Here is a 16,076-nt window from a genome sequence, read left to right as displayed (position 1 = left end):
TTTATAGATCCTCGTTGTCAAAGTATTTTAAGGGTCGCTGATGGATTTTATTCAACTGTTGGTGGTACAAAAAAATTATCATTAACAACATATGTTTTTTTCGTTGGTTCGAATCCCATTGCATGCTAGCCTTTATTGAATCCTGCATAATGCTGCACTGCAATCCTAATAAAGAGACTTCTTTGGTTGAGTAAACTACGTTAAATCATAGCTCTCATATCATAGCCAGGCCCATTAAGGCGCCATGCCAGACCACGCCGGTCCCCCATGCATTCCCATAATAGGTCAAGACAGGAGTCTTTCCGGGACTTGCGCTCTACCAACTGAGCTACACAGGCTCAGTGGTAAACCCGCCGAAAGTCGAATCATATGCCTTGTATGCGGAACATGTCAGCTTCGTAGTAGGATTACAAGTTCGACCATTGATTAACTGTGTTACATAGGCTTCTATACAAATCAATTGACTCCTGGCATGAGGGCTACGGACCAAAGTACGATGCACGGCCAGCAGTGGCGCTGTTCTACTTCATCTACATCATCGTGATCGCATTTTTCATGATGAACATCTTCGTGGGTTTCGTGATCGTCACCTTTCAGGAGCAGGGCGAGCAGGAATACAAAAACTGCGAACTCGATAAGAACCAGGTGCTTTCCCGTTGGGACGTTCCCCAATACAATGGTTGTTTGATTTAGTTGAATGAGATGGTTTTTAATGTATTATGGAATAGCATAAAACGAAATCATCTTTAATGACAAAAATAACGTCCCAATTAGACGTTTTTAACTGTTTAAATTTTATCAAACAGAGACAATGCGTCGAATACGCCTTGAAGGCGAAACCGATCAGACGTTACATCCCGAAGAATCCTTGGCAATATAAAGCCTGGTTCGTTGTCAACTCAACATACTTCGAATATTTTATGCTGTCCCTTATTCTACTCAACACCGTGTGTCTAGCCATACAGGTAAGACAAAAAAATGTTTGAGATATACTGTATTCTGTAAAATCAATAATAGACAAATTCAAAAGCAAATGTAGACGTTATGTTTTCCGAATTGTTTGACTTTTGGCAATTAAATACAAATCTACCACTTTGAACTAACACCCTGTCAGGTCACAATTTACTTGTGTTGCAAACAAATGAAAGAGGACGCTTTGAAATAAACTCTTGTCTTATCAAAATATGTTGTTAAAAAAACTGCATTGTCGTGTTTTTTAAAAACATTTAAATCATTTTCACGTTTCAACGAACGCCTAGCTAGCAGATATATATTTCCGCTGCTTTTTAAATCTAAAAATGCATTTGAAGAGAAGTTTGTATCGAAAACAGTAGCAATAAGCTTCTATTTGAAAAAAGTTTACAAATTTATTGTTTTTACAAACAGCACTACGAACAACCGAAGCAGCTGACAGTGATTCTGAACTATATGAACTTCGTCTTCACAGCACTCTTCACCCTTGAAATGATTTTTAAACTAATTGCCTTCAAACCGAGGGTAAGTGTTGTTTACGTGTTATACGGCCAAACCCTAAAATCTTGCTAACTAGTGAGAAGTAAATATTGGGAAGGTTATAAGTTCGAAATTATTGCTTACAATATTTAATTTAAATGCAAGCTTTGATGAAGCGTATTTTGTGGAAATTTTAATTACGAAACAAGCATAGTTTTTTAGATCTAAACGGGATTACGTAGTTGTTTAGTTTACATAATCTGTATTACAATTTTTCGATCTGTTTTTTTACCGTTAAGCACAGGTTTTCAACCTTCAACCTTGGGTAAATTTGAAAAGCGTAGGGGTAAACAAAAACAAGAAAATTTATTTAAGATTTGCAATTGTATGTTAAAAAAACATTGAATTTTTTTGAACTTCGAAATCTGTACAGCGGTAAACGAAGAAAAGGAAGGTTCTTTAGTAATAAAAAAATAAGTTTAGTAATTTACCAAAAAATAAAATGGGACTTTCAACAAAAAAAGTGACTTATATGTTTCGTTGCATTTCGAATCTGAAATATGAAAGCACTTGCCTTGTAATTTTGTGTGACGGCCAATTTACATATCACACAGGGTTATGCTAGCGATCCATGGAACATTTTCGACTTCTTGGTTGTGGTAGGAAGTATCGTTGACATTTTGCTGTCAAAAATTGACAATGTAAGTTGTAGTGGGCGATGGGATTAATGTGGCAATGTCGGCAGAACGGGCAATGACACATTGTACATTCAGGTTTTCAATTTGAATTTGGGCTTAAACTTATAAAATCCCGAATGCGTTGTACTTAATTGCCAAAATGCCTGACCAAAATGTAGGCCCTTTTGCCCTAGTAAAAAATCGGCGTTAAAAATAAAGTTTTGTATAAAATGTCTGAATTCTAATTTTGAAATTTGCTTTGTTTCATAACAAACTATGAAAACGGTAACCTGACAATCTCTCAAATTTAAATTAAACTTGCAATTACACAAGCTGGCAAAAGTTTAAAATTTCTGATTTAAATCCCAACGTTACAACGTACTTGGTTTTATCTCGGCAATGCAAAAACCGAAACCTGACTATCTCACAATTGACTTGCCCGTTCTGCAACCTTGCCACATAGTAGCTGCATGATAGAATGCTGGTCGGTCCTTTGAAAGCCTGTCGCGTCCCTCTGTGTGTTAATGTTCGATGTGTTTTCCTTTCTCTTTCCTTTCCAGCACTACTGTGCCGACCTGTGGAACGTATTCGATGCGATAATTGTGATTGGCAGCATAGCGGACGTAGTGGTATTCGCCTACAATTCCTCATCTGTAAGTCAGCGCGCACTGCCTCCCAAGTCACCACGCACATGTCACATTTGTTTGTCACACTCGCTATTAAGACATACAAGCTTCACTTATTACGGTGTACGCATTCATATCATGCAACTGCCATAAACATTGCATTATACATTGAATCAGTGCTTCTCAGACCCCGACTCCGCGGACTCAAACGAGTCTGAGAAAGTCGGCAACTTTATTATAACACACTTAAAGGCTTTTAAGCTCCACTGCTTCATTACATTTTTTAATTTTTTTTTGCTCCGGGTGTGGTTTGTTTATAAGCAAACAATAGTGCAGGACTAAATTGGAAGCGCTGATTTAAAAACAGAGATTCGAGTGTAGTGGGAAGAGCGCTATAGCCTCATAAAAAGCTGCAGTTGTCGATTTGCATCTTATCATGATCAAGATAAATCTAAATATGCTTGGGTAACTTAAACGCTTGGAAAGTCCCCTGTGGTTCAATACAACGCGCATTGTAGGTCAGTGGGTAGACTTAAACAGTTCGGCCTCAGTGAAAATGACTTCATAGACTGCTATCAAAGCTCCTTGCTAAGGTACATGACTCCAGGTAAACGACTATACACGAAAGAAATACTAATTATTTTGAATTAAACGTCCTTAGCTCGTGTAAGACAATACGCTAGGCCAAATTTTGCGACGGAAAAAACTGCTTGGCTTGATCTGCATATACATTACTTTTACGTACATAACACATCGCTTTACATCGTCGCTTTTTGAATCATTATTTCATCACCAAGACAACTTTCCCTCTCTCCCTAACTTCTTGTTACCTGCTTCATGTGATGTGTTATTAACGTGTTCAGTGGTGTACTATACAAAACCTCGTGTATGTGCTTAACCGCATGAAATTGTAGCAACATGCATGTATTGCTTTTGTTTACAACATGTACTGTATCATAAGTGGTCGTACCGTCTGTGTGTTGCATTTCCTTTGTAGCTAGGCCTACATATGCTGTTCATTAGTATTTCTTTAAACTGCCGTTAATGCAAACATTGCACTACCTATTTTGCTGACACATATTGTGTCGGATAAATTAAACAGTCTGTACTGACTTGAAGTCACTGCAATAATGAAACACGCTTCTTTGAAATGTTAGAAAATGAAGAATGTAAATCAGCAGCTTTGTTTGATTCAAATTGAAACCATGAAAAAAATGTCGAAATTTAGCCTTTTGGCCAATTGTTGAAAATATTTATCTTTGCCAACAGTTTTTCCAAATTGTTTAGCAACAAGAATAATATGAACACATTGTTAACTGCTGCATATGAGTCCAAGTGTTTTTGCCCAATATTACCACTTCTGAGTGCTTCTAGTTGTAGTTTAGTTTCTATAGCTTTACATTACATCAAACATAGGCACAAGACGGGAGCAAGTCATTCAGTATCAACTTCTTCCGATTGTTCCGTGTTCTTCGGTTGGTGAAACTGTTAAGCAGAGGAGACGGAATACGAACTCTGCTTTGGACGTTTATTAAATCTTTTCAGGTTGGTCTAAACATCAGTGATGAAAAAAGTTCTAAAATAGACAACATATCAAACATTTTGCATGGGATTTAAATATCTATCCTGATTGTGAAGAGTGGAGATTTTGAATATCATTATTGTCTAATTTGGCTTTCAATTGTCACCCGTTTCAAAGGTGTTTAGTGCTGTTTTCCTAAACAACTGAATTTAATACATGATATAAAAGTTAATGAACATTTATATATTGTTATGAACTTGGCATAAACAATTATATTTTTACATTTAAAAAAAAAAAAACGTTTAATCAATAACTCATTAATAATATTCTGAGGTTTGTAAGAACATGTTGAAATCGAATGAAAATGTTCTGAACAACTAATGCATCATATAACTACAATTTGTTGTGGTATGGGTATTCAAAATTACATATTTTTGTCCAGGCTCTTCCATACGTAGCACTTCTCATCGTGCTTCTCTTCTTTATATACGCTGTGATCGGAATGCAAGTGTTCGGCAAAGTAAAGCCTATAGACGGTGAACAAATAAATCGGAACAACAATTTTCAGACTTTCTTCCAAGCAGTGTTACTGCTCTTCAGGTAATATACTTGTTCCAATTGAAGAGCAAAAGTAATCTTTTCTAAAGGTTGTGAATTTATTGCATGATAAGACTACTTGTTGCTAGTTTCTTCGCTTCACATTTTTGACCATTTGGTACCTCATACCTGAAAAGTGGCAAAAACAAAAAAACTAAATAAAATTCTAAGAATATTGACAATGTTTCGAACTGGAAGTATCCAAACCTTCAAAATACACCCTTGGTACCGACGATTGTTATTTTTCTATTTGAATAAGGATCTTTGATACGAATGCTAATGAACAGATGTTTTATCTTCTGATTAAGTTTAAAATTCGTTTTTTCATGATACCCTCCCTACAAATTAAGAATTAACTGTAGATCACAAATAAAATAATGTTGCTGCTGTACATTATGTACGTTGTAATGCATGAAATAGGAGATAGAATAGATAAATTTGCAACATATACAGGATGCCTTTTCGTATTTCAAATTGAAACTAGCCCCTGATATTTAAACCAAACATCTCTTTGTAATTTTGCAGATGTGCAACTGGTGAGTCATGGCAAGAGGTGATGTTGGCTGCGACGGCCGGAAAAGAATGTGACGACAATTCCGACTGGAATATTACTGGCATGGCATTGCCGGAAGACAAGCTGACATGTGGAAGCAACTTCTCATACGCCTACTTCATCACTTTCTACATGCTCTGCGCCTTTCTGGTAAGTCTATTAACGTTCGTTGCTTCTGCACCAATCGTTTCTAATGTAATAGTAGATCTACTGACAAAAGATCATGCAATGAACAAATGTAAACACTGATAAATGGCGTAAAGAGCACTGGTTACAGTATTAGCTTGTAGACAAGGACAGGTTAAGAAGCAAAGTTTTGAAGTTAAGAAGTCCTTACCGTATACGTTTATGGCATTTTCCTTAAATAGACACCAGTGCTGTTTAATAGTAAAACACATGTGTTCTTATGTAACTGTGTTTTCCATTTACATCGATTCTATTAAGACTTAATTAAGCAATTGTTTGGCCCTACTTTTATAAAAGCGTTTGTGTAAAGTGCAGCTGTTTAAAAGATTTTGCGTTTCATAGTGAAAAATGCATAGAAAAAAGAGAGTTGTGTGAATATAGTGTTATTGCCTGGCTTATTGCATTGCGTTTCCTTTTTGCTTACTTGGCCATGTTTTAAACAGTGTTGTGTGTTTCCAATTTTCTAGATCATCAACTTGTTCGTAGCTGTCATCATGGATAACTTCGATTACTTGACAAGAGATTGGTCAATTCTAGGACCTCATCATCTTGACGAGTTTAAAACTGTCTGGTCCGAATATGACCCCGAAGCGAAGTAAGTACTACTTACTAATCACAACTAAATTTAATAAAAAAAAGTATTAAAAATTTTCTTGTAGAGACTGACATACCATGTATTTTTGTGTACAACAGAGAAAGCATAAAAGACCAAACCATTAGTGGCATTGTCAGATGAACTATTAATCTTGATTTGATTGCCCTCTTTGCAATTACTCTAGCCCTTTGTCGGGTTTTTCATAACCTATTGTGGTTTTGACTAATCTTTCGTAGCAAAGACGTCACGTAAAAACAAAAAAACACCTTTTCAATATTTAATGTACCCCTTCAAATTTTGTGATTGATCCTAGACGTTCAGCTTTCCTTGACAACAAATGACAGGTCATCAAAATTTGCGTTTTAGCTGTAATAAACTTCAACACAATACAATAATAGAGTGTTGAAGCTTACAATGGCCATAGTGATGATTCTTTCCCGTATTCAAAAAGTCATACGGTTTGCAGTCACCTATACATGTCACTATTGTTAACTAGAGAGCTATGCCCGTTCTTAGCTATATACAGCGTTTTATACTAAGCTACTCCTTGTCTGTTGCAGAGGTCGGATAAAACATGTGAACGTGGTGAAGTTACTTCGTCGAATACAACCTCCACTTGGCTTCGGCAAACTCTGTCCTCAACGCATGGCTTGTAGGAAACTTGTGACAATGAACATGCCGCTCAACAGTGACGGAACTGTGATGTTTAATGCTACACTTTTTGCTCTCATCCGAACTTCACTTAACATAAAAACTGAAGGTTGGTAGGCTTGGTTGGTGAAAACAAAAAAATAAATAAATGAAAGGGATTGGTGAAAAAGCGGTTTTAATTGATTGTGTAGAACTTTTAAACTAACCTTTTGCAAGAATTTCAAGAGGTCCAAAGTCGTTTTCAATTCACTCTTCTTTCATTATTTAAACCGTCTGTTTTTTTGTTTTGGTTGATTTTATTTATTGCGTCTTGTCTATTTTAGCTAAAAAAACATTTTGCAAGAGTTTGAACAGGTCGAGAATCGTTTCGACTTAACTCTTTTTTAATGTAATTATAAACCATCTGTTAAAATTTTATGAAATACTTGTATGGCTAAACTGTTCACATCGTCCAGGCAACATTGATCAAGCAAATGAAGAACTTCGCGCCGTAATAAAGAAGATATGGAAGCGGACGTCTATGAAGCTGCTGGATCAAATAGCGCCACCTGCCGGAAGTAATTATTGTTTAATATTATATAATATGACGTCACAATATAAGGTTCTATTTTTTGCTGACATCAACAAGCCACATTTAATAGTTGCTACCAAAATTGATGAAATGTCCGTTGTCCGAATTACAAATAGGCCAGCGTCTAAACATTCTTTCATATAAGGCAGTCTAATTTTTTTGTGACATCACAGACGATGACGTCACTGTGGGAAAATTCTACGCCACATATCTCATCCAAGATTACTTCCGCAAGTTTAAGGAGCGCAAGGCGAGAGAGAAAGCGGAGTTAAAGGGCGGAAAGTCGATTCACGCACCGAACCACAAGGACGTTGTCAGCTTGCAGGTCAGCTTAAAAGTATTGGTTTTGTATGTAAAGCTTGTGTATGCCACTCAGTATCATTTACTTCAGGTTCCTAGCACACTGGTAAGACCAACGTTTCACTCCAAACCTTATCCAACTCGATACACTTTTTCCCACTACATCCATTCGATAAAAATAATTTACTTGGATCCTTACTACAACTTTTTAAGAATAACTACTGAACAATGAAGTATTGGACGATGCGGTACTAATTATGTAGTTGCAACCAGTTACAGTGTGGGATTTAAGGAAAAAAGTTGATAGAAAACATTACCTCTATAGCATTGATCAAGTAAATGGTACTGATTGCAAATATACCATCAATGTGCATCGAGCGTTGAATTTGGTCAAACTATTTTCCAATGTAATTTGTGTTTGTGTTTATGCATTTAGTTTACCTTTGAGTATTCAACTATTACGTGGCATATACCAAACAAAATTACGTAAGACAAACTAGCAACTTTTGATTTTAAATCCTATGTAGAATGATTTCTAGGTTTCAATTTTCGTTGAGTTTGAAGTTAGAAATTTGCTCCACAATTTGTGTGTTTACTGTTCAGGCTGGTCTTCGTGCTCTACACGACGTAGGACCAGAAATCAAACGAGCAATATCTGGCAATCTTGTTCCTGGAAATAGTGAACCCTACGCATCACAAGATGAAGATGTGGAACCGGAACATAGGGTAAGCTCAAAATAATGTTTAAATAGGCTTTAATGTTCAAACTTGTCAAAACTTTAACTGGGCAATATACAATGTTGAACAGTTGGCACACCACTTTTATTTATATGAGAACTTAGAGTTGGTGTAATAGCAAAAACTATGAGATAAACTGGTAGGCGTCTTTAGGCTTTCTTCTGTGTCCATTTTCTGTTTAGACTGTTAATTCAAACTACTTTAGTTAGTTTCTGATTGTTGATTTAACCTTTTTGTTGGAATCTATACCTTTATGGCAAATATCGAAAATATTGCATTTCACGTTTAGGGGTTTTTGGTTCTGTTAAAATATTCTGTGACATTTATAGAGACGACACAGTCTTTTTGGCATCTTACGAAGGAACAGCGCAACTTCTTCACCAATTTTTGCCTCGAAACGTCCGTTGAAAGTCGCCAATGAAGATCATAAGAAGCGATACAGCGGAAGGTTTCTATCTTCACAGAGGTGAGAAATATGTTTTGCGTTTATGGTGTTTTATGCTTAATCGTTTGGTTAAATTTGTTAGAAAAGCAGATATTTGCTATTCCGGGTATATGAAAGATGGTAAAACTTTTAGAATCCATTATTATTTGGATCGTAAGGTAAATCTAGGCGAACGGTTTAAAAATGCAATTTACGGTTCTATTTGAAGAAAAAGAATTGCAAAAAGCAGAAATAAGGACAAAATTAGTTTTACCAATATCACTTTACAATTTGACAAAACTTTGTTCTAAATTGAGTATTTCCCTCAAGACACGCTTTCAATAGGTGTACTATGATTTTGGTTACCTCAACCTGCGATTCAATTCTGTTTACAGTCCACTCATCAACCAACTTACACCAAAACCCAAATCACTCCATGACATAGTGTCGGCAGTTCGTTCAGCCTCCAGTGACTTCACGCCTACAAGCGAGACCGGCCCTGGTATACAAGGACCCAACTCTCCTCAATCGTCACTCTCAAGCCGAGGCAACATTACAGACGCAAGTCACGTGGCTAGTCCGGGGTCAGAGGTCACGAGCGAGCCACAAGCTTTTCATAGTCGCGCTGCTCTGACACACGGAGAGAGTGCTAATCTGAATAACTCGTCGTCGAACTATAGCTTTTCGAGCTACCCCAGTGATGGCGAATTGGATTCGGTAGGAGGTGATTACGGACTTCCACGACCAAACCATCAGCAACAACAGTATGTAAGGCGGCATCAGGCTCCACCCAAAAGGTATCTTTTGTTTTTCTATTACAGTTTAAGTTTCCAGGTTGTTTAGTGGCAAATGGACGGTTATTTTATAACGCCAAAGAAACCTGATCATCTTTGGTTAAAGTGACCTAATGCTGTATGCAGAATAGAGTTGCGAACTCATGAATTGTTTGCCATTTTTCAAACATTCTTTTCTTTTGGTACTTAACTATGCTGTGGGTAACACAGGGATAGTGCTTCGTCCTTTCACTACATTTTGAGTTGTCCAAGTTTGCAAAAATATCTGTTGAGATAGTAGCAATATTGCTGAAAAAGTTGTTGTTTGTGTTTTAACTTATTTTTTTCAACCTGATCGACACCACTTAATTTGGTCTTCGAAAATGTTAATATTCGAAGGAACTAAATAAATCGTTATTTTGCTCATCTAGGCAACTGACCGAAAGCGATTCGTGGCATGACGTTTACCCTTGCGACGACCAGGACTGCCCACTTCTCGCATCGGAGCAGTACAATTCAGATGATCGGTACGAGCGAGAAACCCCGGGCGAATGCTACGATTCGACGCGGGAATGTTGCGACGAAGTTACCGTGGAAAATCATCACGATTACTTCGAAAATGCGCGACGCTGCAACTGGAAGCACCAGGACTCGTGTGATTGGCAAGACGAGATTGAAACCACCTCGTTTATCAAGGCTCCTACGTCGGCCGTCGACAGGAGCGACGCTCACCGGCGGCAAGAGCGACACAACCGACAACCGGTACCACAACCAGTGGTGTATAGGACTACAAACGCTGACCCTAAGAAGGGTGAAGCCAATAAGAGGAATTTGCCAAGATTGCCAGTTAGGCATTGTAATATTCCAGTGGCAAGGGATCCTGAGAAACGTGAAGGGCGACGTTTGTTGCCAATTCCGCCGTTGCAAAGAGGACACGGTCCCCTTCAGGTACCCAAATGGCCCCAAACACCACCGATGACCCCAAGACGTACCTATCTTTCCATCCCGAGCATTTCAAGGTCGGCTTATCATTCTTCAGATGAGGATGATGACAACATCGGGTATCATCAGCGGTAAGGAATTCGCTGCAGTTTTAAAACGCTGTGTAAGAGTTTCGGAATGTCTGGTATACCTGAACATATTGCCATACTTTTGTATCTATTTTGTTTGCTGATTGGCTGTGAGGGTGGTGGTTGTTGGTATCTTCTTTAAGATGCGCTCATCACCTACAACCTACTTCATTTACATACCCTCTTGATTTCTTTTTCCGTTTCCATTGAGGTTTAATTCAATGCTAAAGACACAAAGTTTAAGCAAAACCAATGATATTAACTAAATCGAAAGTTGTAATGGACACCTATGTTCGGATTAACTACAGGATAGGCATAGGGCTTGTTATGAAACTAAACACAAAATATTAAAAAATATATATAAGAATCTAAAACACAAAATATTGGAGAACTTTGTCATAAGTACTGTGTGTTTGTTCAGGGCCAACAGTGATTCGTATGCGCTAAACGACGGCTGCTATGGCAATGGAATTGACCACCATCGATGCAGACCTGGGAGCTGCGTTGACCTCATTGAACAGGTGAGGACCGTTTGATTTCTCTTCTATTTCAGTTATGTTTGGAAGAAGATTAGGCATGGTGTGATATTTCCGATTCTGAAAACCTTATTAGGTTTGGGTTTGAAACTGAGAATATTGGTTAAACAATTACGGTGAAAACTGTCCACCAATTTCGTCCGTTTTTTGAACCAGTTCCGCTATTTTGGCACTTGTAATTACTGACGTTGGCTGAAGTGCCGAAAGGTTTACACACGAAACCAGGTTGCTATTTACAGCAATTTACATCAATTTGGGCCCGTCTGATCGTTATATGTTGGTCACACCTTCAGTCATGCCAGTCCAGTATGCCACTGTGTGACTTAGATAAAATTTGTTGTCAGAACAATTTCTCAACATATGAAAAATAGACTAATCCATATGCTTCGCTGTACAATACCATGTCTACATGTAGATTTTCGCAACGCAACGTTTTAAACTTTCGGTTCATCTAACAACCACGAGATTTAATATTTGATTTTTACTGAAGGTCTTTGCTGCTGAGGGGCTCGATACCCTTGCCAAAGATGAAAGGTTTGTCGATGGCGTTGCCAAGGAGATTGCTGAAGCTTGCAATATGTCGCTGCCCGAACTAAATAGCGCTGCTGAAAATATGATGCAAGAGAGGTAGGCTGGAAATGAAATGTACAAACTTGCTTAGGTCTAACGCCTTGCATAAAATACACAGAAGCATTGTTTCATTGCAACGCAACAACACAAACAGCGTGTTTTGTGCTATTTGATGGTCTGGTTTAGAATAATCATAGCAGAGCTGTAACCATTACAAAGCAAAGTATGAAAAATGGCAATTTTAACGAGAGATCAGCAACTAGCATCTATCTCAGGGGTGGGGAACCTTAGGATGTTGATATTAGGAATTGCACCAGGCGCTGAAAATAGGTGGCCTTTATAAACAAAAAGGTTCCCCACCCCTAATCTATCTTATGAACATACAATTTCTTGATATGATGTTTGATGTTTTTGCGAGAAATAAATGTTTTTGCTGGAAATAATATTAGCATGCCGTCTATAGAACCCAAGAGACCATTGAAAATCCAACCTCAGAGATGGTTACAACCTTTCAATTTTTCTGTGTTTAAGGGTGAGCAGACGCTTCGGGAGTGACGAATCTCTTTCTGACCCTCCACAAACATCACGTGACACGTCGATTCACAACGTCGGCGATGAAGCGGAACCGAGCAGTGGAGAGGAAAGCCCAGTGAACGAGACGAGATCAAAAAGTGCTCGCGTCATTGAACCGGGCTTGGAGAACGAAATTTTTGTCGTTGCCAACTTCAAAAGTTAGCCGGGTCTGCCAACGGGCGCCGTGAGCTGGTCGACATATTGTAAAAGCCCGCGCAAACTGGTTTAAACCGGTTTCGACTGACCGGGGATGGCACTGCGAGCCGCCAAGTGTTACTGCTGCTGTGGAATGGATTCTTTTCTTTCTTTCTTATCCTTTGCCTGTGTTCTTCCACCACAGGGGGCGCCACCGCTGCACATGTTACGCGCACCACGACAGTGTTTGAAAAGCGCTTTTTGTTCGCATTTGAACTTGGAGTCTTTTGCAACTAGTAAAATCACAATATAATATGATACAAAAAGCATGGCAAGATTCGTATAATTGGGAATGTATTTGGCTCGACGTCTTGGTTCCTTTAAATATATCAGCAAGGCATCAGCTAACACTTACATTCATTTCATAAAAACAATAAAAATGTTGTCCTTCTCTTGCCAGTAACTTTCATTAATGGCAAACCTTGAGTGAAAAATCAAATGTAAATCAGGCATTTGGCGAATAAATTTCAAGTTTGTTCTTAACTTTACTACATTTCTCTTCTTGCCTGCCTATCAAAAAATACCCATCTTACCGTGAGAAATTTCCACAAACTTGTCAAAAAATAGCTGAATTGTGTTTCTTTTTTATTCTCACGTGATCATGTCGAGCCAATCAACTTCTCGTTTCGCCAATCACGTGTTGTTACGTCATTCGTGCGCGCTCTCTCGTCATCCAAGTTCCGCATTGCCTTTTCGCGATCATTTTTATTTCCGCCAGTGGGCCCCCCTATGTCGCCACTGGGGGAGCTCTCGCGCACTTTGACCCATTTTCAAATCGCTTCCATCGTCGAAGATGTATTTTGACCGGATTGTTGTTTTGCCACTTGAATTTTCGACAAAAAAACATGAAACTTTTACGAATGTTTCGTGATTGTTTACACAGGATAATGTCGTATGAAAGCTTGTGGCTGATCAAGCGAAATCAAATGGTTAGAAATACATTCTATTTGAATAAGGTGCTGATGATAATGCTACACGTTTTTTGATGACGTGTATACTCGGTAAAACATTAACATTTTGTTTAACTCTATGTGGGTTTTCGGATTCTAAAAGGATATAATTATGTTAAAATATCAATAAGTAGGTACGCCAGGCGGCACTGAAGAGTCGTAGTCATTTAAAAAGGAAATTAACGTCATTCCACACCCGAACGTTTAGCTTTCATAGCATACTCAAGGGGAAATCCCACCAGTGCAAAAAAATGCTGACTATGCGTTTTTACGCGGAACTAGAAGAACTCGTCAAAACACGGACGCTATATAAAGCTGAACGCGCATTAACGATTGCAGGCCTATTTAAAGCTCAAAATACAAGGCTAAGTTTTGAGAGTTATAATTCGTTTAAGTGATAAGCTGCTGACAGCTAAAGACAAGATGTCACAAAACCGTGACGCGCCTGGGATGGAAATGGAGCAAAATGAATACGGTACGTACACAAGGATTGGTTTTGTTTAAGTTTAACCGTAAATTTTACTTAAAAAGACTTTGCTTGACGCGAACCTGACCTAAATTTTTAATACTCCCGAACAAAGTAAAGTTAACATGAATTATATCAAGCCGTGGTTTACAGTCACTTGCGCAAACGAGTTACCTTTTCTACTGCAAGTCGGACTGTGTTTTTTTTGTGTGTCGCGTTCGGCTTCTAAAAGGCTTCTGACTTTTACGGAGGCGTAAAGAAACAGAAAAAAACAAAGCCATTGGTTTGTTGTGAATGAATAGATAAATTTATAAATACTTATGTATTGGCTATTACCAAATGGTCCACCATTATGTGTTGGGTCTGGGTCCAATGTTTCGGGGCACATAAGGGCTTTTGTTTATGGCTGTTTTGTAGCCATGCCTAGATGTTAATTACCACAACCATTTTAACACAAACATGTACGTGTTTTAACAGAATTTTTAGCTCTTCCGGCAGTTTTTTTTTTTTTATTGTTGTAATATGCCAACGTTTCGATGTCCCATACGAAACACCTTCATCAGGGTAATGACATACATTGCAAACACAAGTTATTATAAAGCGAAAAGGGCGGCGAAACACACACAAAAAAGGCGATAGAAATAACGCAGTGCGCACCAATGGTCGTGTGATAACACCTGGCTCAATGGTGCAAAAGCGACCGATAAGTTATCGGCATTAGAACGTCCGTTTTAACGTTCATCGTGTTGGTGTGAGAATGTATGTTCCACGACTCCAGGAAACCTCGCTTGTGAAAATCGGTTTCTCTAGCTAACACCTGGGCAGCAGAAAAGTTTATGGTGTGACCGAGGGTAGTAGCATGTTGTGCTAATGCCGATTTTTTAGCATCTTTCTTGGCTACATCCCTCTCGTGTACTTTACGGCGCGTATTCAGAGATCTTCCCGTTTCGCCAATGTAAATCTCCTTGCACTGTTGACATGGGATCGCGTACACCACACCCCTTGCTGCGTTTGTATCAATGGGATCTTTGGGGTGCGACAGCATCTGACGTAGGGTGTTGACTGGTTTAATCCCTACTGAGACCCCAAAGTCGATTAACATGCGACGTATTACGTCTGTTAACCTAGGAATGTATGGCAAGGTAACAAATGTACGCTCTTTGGACTGAACCTTTTTCCGAGCACCCGTGGTTTTTCGGTCACGGAGGATCCAGTTCGGGTAGCCATTTAACCGCAGGGCCTGGTGTACCCTTCGTAATTCGGTTTGGAGCATTCCGGGTTCTGTGGTCAACCTTCGGGCCTGATCTGTTAGCGATTTCACCACAGCTCTCTTGTGGTGTAGAGGATGGTGAGACGTGAAATGCAAGTAGCGCCTGGTGCTCGTTGGTTTGTGGTACACTTGCGTGGAAAGTCTCCCGTCTGTTGCCTGTAATACCTCCATATCCAGAAAGGGAAGCCGGTTGTTAGTTTGCAATTCCATGGTAAATGCGATCCCTTGTTGCACGTTGTTTAAGTGATCTAGAAACGCTGTAACCTGGCTAATATTGATGATGCAGAACGTGTCATCCACATATCTTTGCCAGAATCGTGGTGGTGTGGTAAACGTTTGGAGAGCGCGTTGTTCCACCGACTCCATGACCATATTGGCAACCACCACCGACACTGGAGAGCCCATGGCCGTGCCATACACTTGTTTGTAAAACTGGCCTCTAAATGTGCAGTAAGTCTGCTGCAAACAAATCTCTAGTCCAAGATGAATGTCCTCGCATGACCACTTGGTTCTATCCTTAAGGCTGTAGTCCTCCAGCAGTCTTGACTTAGCGATTCCCAGTGCCAGGTCAATTGGTATGTTGGTAAACAACGAGACTACGTCAAACGAAACCAACGTTTCGTCTTCATCCAGTGGCCGTTGCGTTGTGACTGCTTTAACAAACTCCTCAGAATTCTTTACCGTGTATTCCGTGTTACCCACCAAGGGCGCCAATAGTCGAGCCAGGTATTTCGCAAGGTTGTAAGTCGGGCTTCCAACAAAAGACACGATTGGCCTAAGG

The 16,076-nt window shown here is 39.0% G+C and overlaps 2 protein-coding genes across 7 annotated transcripts in view; one reads left to right on the top strand and one right to left on the bottom strand.

The window, feature by feature from the left end:
* The window catches only part of LOC145212107 (voltage-dependent L-type calcium channel subunit alpha-1D-like), a 64,128-nt gene extending 50,658 nt beyond the window's left edge, over positions 1-13,470 (top strand). For 4 of the 6 annotated variants that reach the window (XM_080080138.1, XM_080080136.1, XM_080080141.1 and 1 more), the window contains 18 exons: positions 444-645; positions 807-965; positions 1,387-1,497; positions 2,690-2,782; positions 4,172-4,300; positions 4,720-4,877; positions 5,400-5,577; positions 6,081-6,208; positions 6,769-6,968; positions 7,315-7,416; positions 7,604-7,755; positions 8,334-8,456; positions 8,798-8,934; positions 9,288-9,689; positions 10,097-10,738; positions 11,157-11,256; positions 11,762-11,898; positions 12,373-13,470. In XM_080080138.1, coding sequence (XP_079936264.1) covers positions 444-645; positions 807-965; positions 1,387-1,497; positions 2,690-2,782; positions 4,172-4,300; positions 4,720-4,877; positions 5,400-5,577; positions 6,081-6,208; positions 6,769-6,968; positions 7,315-7,416; positions 7,604-7,755; positions 8,334-8,456; positions 8,798-8,934; positions 9,288-9,689; positions 10,097-10,738; positions 11,157-11,256; positions 11,762-11,898; positions 12,373-12,577 — 3,358 coding nt within the window. In that variant the 3' untranslated portion in view covers positions 12,578-13,470. Of the gene's footprint in view, positions 1-443; positions 646-806; positions 966-1,386; positions 1,498-2,066; positions 2,154-2,689; positions 2,783-4,171; positions 4,301-4,719; positions 4,878-5,399; positions 5,578-6,080; positions 6,209-6,768; positions 6,969-7,314; positions 7,417-7,603; positions 7,756-8,333; positions 8,457-8,797; positions 8,935-9,287; positions 9,690-10,096; positions 10,739-11,156; positions 11,257-11,761; positions 11,899-12,372 lie in introns of all 6 variants that reach the window. The other 2 variants (XM_080080137.1, XM_080080140.1) reach the window with 2 other exon arrangements.
* The window catches only part of LOC145212923 (uncharacterized), a 3,669-nt gene continuing 280 nt past the window's right edge, over positions 12,688-16,076 (bottom strand). Inside the window, exons 2-3 of the mRNA XM_080081168.1 lie at positions 14,809-16,070; positions 12,688-12,842 (exon numbers count right to left, since the gene is read on the bottom strand). Of these exons, the coding sequence (XP_079937294.1) occupies positions 12,688-12,842; positions 14,809-16,070 (1,417 nt within the window). The remainder of the gene's footprint in view (positions 12,843-14,808; positions 16,071-16,076) is intronic.

The sequence above is a fragment of the Phallusia mammillata genome, chromosome 2 (genome assembly GCF_965637545.1).
Source record: "Phallusia mammillata chromosome 2, kaPhaMamm4.hap1.1, whole genome shotgun sequence".
NCBI lineage: Eukaryota > Metazoa > Chordata > Ascidiacea > Phlebobranchia > Ascidiidae > Phallusia > Phallusia mammillata.
The sequence above is the reverse complement of the archived record's forward strand: the minus strand, read 5'-3'. Positions and strand labels throughout refer to the sequence as shown.